The sequence below is a fragment of the Alligator sinensis genome, unplaced genomic scaffold (genome assembly GCF_000455745.1).
Source record: "Alligator sinensis unplaced genomic scaffold, ASM45574v1 scaffold1083_1, whole genome shotgun sequence".
NCBI lineage: Eukaryota > Metazoa > Chordata > Crocodylia > Alligatoridae > Alligator > Alligator sinensis.
This window is the reverse complement of record NW_005842644.1, coordinates 668154-671099: the sequence shown is the minus strand read 5'-3', so window position 1 is coordinate 671099 and position 2946 is coordinate 668154. Positions and strand designations below refer to the sequence as shown.

Below are 2946 nucleotides of genomic sequence, written 5' to 3'. Positions count from 1 at the left end.
CCCAGGAATGCTTCGGGTAAGGATTCAAAGGTAGCAGGGGGTGGCACCGCTTTATTGGCACAGCCGGGATGGGGGAGGCAGATGTGCTCTGCAGCCAGACGTGACTCCTGCTGCAGGCTTCAGCAACTCTTTTATCGGGCATGCCCCCCTCACACACATGGAACCAGAACCACTTCTTTCCCAATCCTGCCAGGAAAACTGAATCCTACTCACAGGGCCAGCCTAGCTCATGAGACACTCAACAAGAGTGGTGCAGGAGACACAGACCCTCCCTTCAGCCTTTCCTTGGCTTCGCTCTATCCCTGACACCTGCAAGACACCAGGCACCAAAGCCAATTTATTATTATGAAGGTGTGGAAAGAGCAGCAATCTCCCTCAGACGAGCTCTGTGGCAGGGAGGGGCTGACAGAGCCGCTGCAAATGTGGCATCCAGAAGAACAGAAGTGTGACAGGAACTTCAGCAAGCAGAGGATTCCCCTGCTGACCGCAGGGCTGGTCCTGACCCCCGGCTGCAGGCACGCAACTCCTGCAGATCTGTGCTCCTTAGCGCAAAGGAGAAAGGTCCTTTTTAAAGGACAGTCTATCTAATCTCTTGAAAAAAGGAGCCATAATTCCTTGGAAAAAGCACTCCCCTCTGCTCCCACGGGGAGAGGTGAAAGAAACCCTCACATTTAACACTTCCTGCCGTAGAGGTGCTGGCTCCACACAGCTGATCAGACGAAGCAGCAGGTCCATCATTGCAGACGTATCAATGTGCTTTAGCACCAGGCTAATGAATTTATCTTTTTTCCTCAAAAACGTGATCACCTAAAAAAAAAGTCACACGTGAGCTCACTGTCCAACATGTAAGCAACACTACAAAACTCCCACTACACCCCAAGCCCTTCTTTCAACCAGCCAATCCTAACATGAAACAGTTAGTACTATAAATAATTCTTCCTGAGAAAAAAGACAAAACAGGAACACGTAGCTGCAAGGGCATACCAAAATGAGTTCCTTTAATGGTCTCTTCCAATATGAAAATGATTCTTCCCCTCTATTCTGCACTGGGGAGGCCACATCTGGAGTCCTGTGTCCAGTTGTGGGGCCCCCACTACAGAAAGGATGTGGACAAACTGGAGAAAGTCCAGCGGAGGGCAACAAAAATGGCTGGGGGCTGGGGGACAGGACTGGTGAGGAGAGGCTGGGGGAACTGGGCTGATTCAGTGTGCAGAAGAGAAGATTAAGGGGGGGATATGATAACAACCTTCACCTCCCTGCAGGGGGTTGCAAAGAGGATGGAGCTGGACTATTCTCAGTAGGGGCAGACGACAGGACAAGGAGCAATGGGCTCAAGCTGCAGCAAGGGAAGTTGAGGGTGGAGATTAGGAAAAAACTCTCACTAGGAGGGTGGTGAAGAACTGGAACCAGCTCCCCAGAGAGCTGATAGAGTCTCCATCCTTGGAGGTTTTGAAGACCCGGGTAGACAAAGCCGTGGGATGATGTAGTTGGGGCTGGTCCTGCTTGGAGCAGGGGTTGGACTAGATGTCACCTTCTGAGGTCCCTTCCAGCCCTCGCTGTCTGTGATTCTGTGATTTCTATGATTCTATGAACATCTTGCCCCACCAAGATTAAGAAGCTGGAGGACACTAATGAAGATGCAGATTCTGAATCCCACTGGTGCACCCTGCTATGAAATGTCTCTATGTTAAGAGCTCAGACTGGAGTTCACTTATCCCTGATCAATATAGGGCAGTGTTCCCTATACTTAGGTTAGTTCCTAAACTTTTTCTCTGGTCACTCCGTTTCTGGTTATCAGTGCCATTTCTGGTTTCATAGGGTTTGAGGGGGCCTCAAGGGTCATCTATGGTCCAACTCCTTTTTGGGTTGGGGGTTGGCATTGTTAGAGTTGCAAGAAAACCTCCTTGGCCTGTGAGCGTCTCCTCGGCCTGGGAGTCTAGCAGGGCTATTAGGAAGGCCAAGGCAGAGATGGAGCTCAGGCTAGTGTCCAGGATTAAGGACAATAAAAAGTCCTTTTTCAAGTACATTGGGAGCAAGAAGAGGGCACCAGGCAATGCAGGGCCTCTACAAGATTCAAATGGTAATCTTGTGGCTATGCCAGATGAGAAAGCCGATATTTTTAACAGTTTCTTTGCCTCTGTTTCCTTGAACAGGGACCGGGACATCCCTCCTCCCAGAGGTAGGCACAATCTCGGGGATAGCTCTGGCAGGCCTTCGGTCAGTGCAGATGTAGTTAGGGATCTTCTGGAAGGGATGGACATTTTTAAATCTGCAGGTCCAGATGCCCTCCACCCAAGGGTGTTGAGGGAGCTGGCAGGGGTCATTGCGGAGCCCTTGGCCCGGCTGTATGAGCATTCGTGGTCATCTGGCCAGGTGCCGGGGGACTGGAAACTAGCCAACGTGGTCCCCATTTTCAAGAAGGGGAGGAAGGAGGACCCAAGTAACTATAGGCCTGTAAGCCTCACTTCGGTGCTCAGGAAGATCTTGGAGAGAATCATCCAGGAGCACATCTGTGGGGGGCCGGCAGGGGAGATCATGCCCAGGGGAAATCAGCATGGGCTCATCAAAGGCAGGTCCTGCCAGACCAACCTTATTGCCTTTTATGACCAGGTGACTAAATCCTTGGATGATGATGTCGCTGTGGACGTAGTCTTTCTGGACTTTAAGAAGGCCTTTGACACTGTCTCTCACCCCATTCTCATCAATAAATTAGGCGACTGTGGCACTGATGCCTACACAGTTGCATGGGTAAAAAATTGGCTGATGGGGCACACCCAGAGAGTAGTGGTGGATGAGTCGTACTCAACCTGGCGAGATGTGAGCAGTGGGGTCCCCCAGGGCTCGGTCCTCGGGCCCACACTGTTTAACATCTTCATCAGTGACTTGGGTGAGGGGGTGGAAAGCACGCTGTCCAAGTTTGCTGATGACACTAAGATGTGGGGCGAG

The 2946-nt window shown here is 51.2% G+C and overlaps 1 protein-coding gene across 1 annotated transcript in view; it reads right to left on the bottom strand.

Moving 5' to 3' along the window:
* Window positions 1-2946, bottom strand: part of PPP6R2 (protein phosphatase 6 regulatory subunit 2) — a 154817-nt gene that overhangs the window by 77933 nt on the left and 73938 nt on the right. Inside the window, 1 exon segment of the mRNA XM_025215448.1 lies at window positions 670-807. Coding sequence (XP_025071233.1) covers window positions 670-807 — 138 coding nt within the window.